General features: G+C 38.4%; 1 protein-coding gene across 1 annotated transcript; it reads left to right on the top strand.

Moving 5' to 3' along the window:
• Positions 1–2,401, top strand: LOC137730103 (Phosphoglycerate mutase family protein). Its single transcript, XM_068469168.2, has 5 exons — positions 1–422; positions 531–630; positions 826–1,005; positions 1,085–1,202; positions 2,171–2,401. Exons 1-5 carry the CDS (start codon positions 140–142, stop codon positions 2,234–2,236), a joined length of 747 nt encoding a protein of 248 aa, XP_068325269.2. The 5' UTR covers positions 1–139; the 3' UTR covers positions 2,237–2,401.

The following is a 2,401-nucleotide window of genomic DNA, read 5'->3' as shown; positions in this document are numbered from 1 at the left end:
ACTCCGAAACAAAGAGCGAGTAGCCACTGGAGGGAGGGAGTGGCGTTTAGCATTGCAGTCAGCTCCGACCCTCCCCAGTCCTCAGCTTGCTCTCAAGACTCAACTCTCACTGAATACTAATAGTCGACAATCTGGCAGTATGAATGCGGTAGCTCTCTTTAACCATAACATTAATTTGAATATTCAGCCGCATAGTTTCTCTTTCCAACCGGCTGCGAATCCCAAGTGGCCCAGAGCCTCTTCAAGTTCAATCCGTCACAGAAACCCTAGCAGTGGTACTAGGCCTTCATCTTCATCTTTGGCAGTGGAAGTGGAGAGCAAAGCTGTTTCTGATACTGAACAAACTCCTCCTCCATCCGTTGCTCGTCGCCTAATTCTGCTTCGTCACGCCAACAGTTCCTGGGTAGACCCTTCGCTAAAAGGTAGGTTAGGTTTCTCTAATATTTTTCTTTGTTTTCACTACATATTACCTAGAGAGAAATTATTCTATTTATTTATTGAATTATTTTATGAAAATAATTAATTTATAGATCATGATCGCCCCCTGAGTGAAAGAGGACAAGCCGATGCTGTCAAAGTCTCTCTCAAACTCCAAGAGTTGGGTTGGATTCCTCAGCTTATTTTATCTAGGTAAAGTATATTATACCACTAATTAAGGGGCAATGGCAATTTCTTGTGGAGTACTTAACATGATAAAACATTGTTTTGGAGTGCCGGATGACTATCTATTCATAGGAGTGGAAATAGTAGCTGGCATTGGCATACACTTGTTATTAGTTTTCCGAAAATAAATTTGATTTCTTAGTTGGCCTGTTTGGGCTGTAGCAATGCAGTGCGAACTAGGGAGACTCTTACTATAATGCAGCAACAAGTAAGAGGCTTCTTGGAGGCTGAGGTTCATTATATTTCCAGCTTTTATTCCATCGCCGCCATGGATGGGCAGACAGCTGAGCACCTTCAACACATTATCTGTAACTATTCTAGGGACGACATACTCACTGTCATGTAACCTCTGCCTCACTACCTATTTGTCTTGTGCCAAAATGGAGAAATTGTAATATTACAACATATTCAATTTGTACAGGTGCATGGGGCATAATAGGGGTTGGGAGGAGGCAGCCTCAATGTTCACTGGTGCCTCCATAGAACTCAAGACTTGCAATGCTGCTTTGCTTGAAACTACTGGGAAATCTTGGGATGAGGTTAGGCATTTTACCTTTCATTAATCTTTTATTTTCTATAATCAACTTACATCTTGTTGTTTATGTGTGCTATACACATGGATTAAACAATCTTTGGATCAATGTTTTGGCATTGCAATACACATGGATGACCAAAACTATAGGTTTCTTCAAAGTGGTTTTTATTTGGAGTTTAATTGATATTCATTATAAAGGAGAACACTGGTGACATTTGCAGCATCTTATCACATTAGGCTCATAAACAACTGCCATGAAGTACTGGCTAAAAAAATTCAACAAAATGGCACTTGTCCCTTTGGAACATAACCCATTCAGTTGGCACACCATTCCTAGCACTAGCAGACAGACTTTTGAGAGCCTCCCTAATATTTGACACTTAATTATGGATACATAAGTCTATAACATCATTTCTGTGACTTGTAAGTTATGCAAAAATCATAGAAGGAAAGGTTGAGGAGAGATTACATTGGTTCATGTAACATCCTTTATGTCTTTTCTGCTTTCTGATCAGCTGTGCTATTCAAACTAGATGTAAACGAATTTAGAGTTGATGTTACTAGATTAAGAAGAAAATGGAGTTTCCTGTGACTGCTTTGGTCATACGATATGGGGCAAAATCATTAAGACTACGTTTGGACAAGACTTTAAATTTTTATCGAACTTAGGATAAACTTATTAGGAATCAATACAGAAATTAAATAGAGGGACTTGAAAATGACTAGATGCAATTCAATTGAGAGAACTTTGAAATGGCACCTTGAAAAACCTTTGTTTAGTGTCTTTGTAGTGTATTTCTAGTGTTTTGGTAGTAGTATTTTGTAGTGTTTGAGTGGTTAATCGGTAAGGTCCTTGTAGTGCATTTTTAATAATTGAGTCTCTTAATTCCTGGTACCTTGAAAGCCCCTCATCCAAACATAAGGTAGGGATTTTCTACTTCACTGTTTATTAATCCTGCATTGTTGTTACAGGCATTTACTTTGGCAGGATTTGGGGGGTGGAAGCTGCAGGGCATTGTGAAACCTGTTAGACTATAGAGGTTAGCTTAGGATTATGCCAAGTGCTATGTATTAGATGTGTGCCATGTGTCACATGTGTATTAGATGAGTTAGTTATGTGAGGATGAATTTATATATAAACAAATGTTGTAATAATTCTATGACATATAGTGAAATATTGAAAAGATCAGTTTTCCCTCTCTA

This window comes from Pyrus communis, chromosome 10, assembly GCF_041283825.1.
Source record: "Pyrus communis isolate YQ-2024b chromosome 10, ASM4128382v1, whole genome shotgun sequence".
NCBI classification, from domain to species: Eukaryota; Viridiplantae; Streptophyta; class Magnoliopsida; order Rosales; family Rosaceae; genus Pyrus; species Pyrus communis.
Note: the sequence above shows the minus strand (reverse complement) of the source record. Positions and strands in the feature narration are given on the sequence as shown.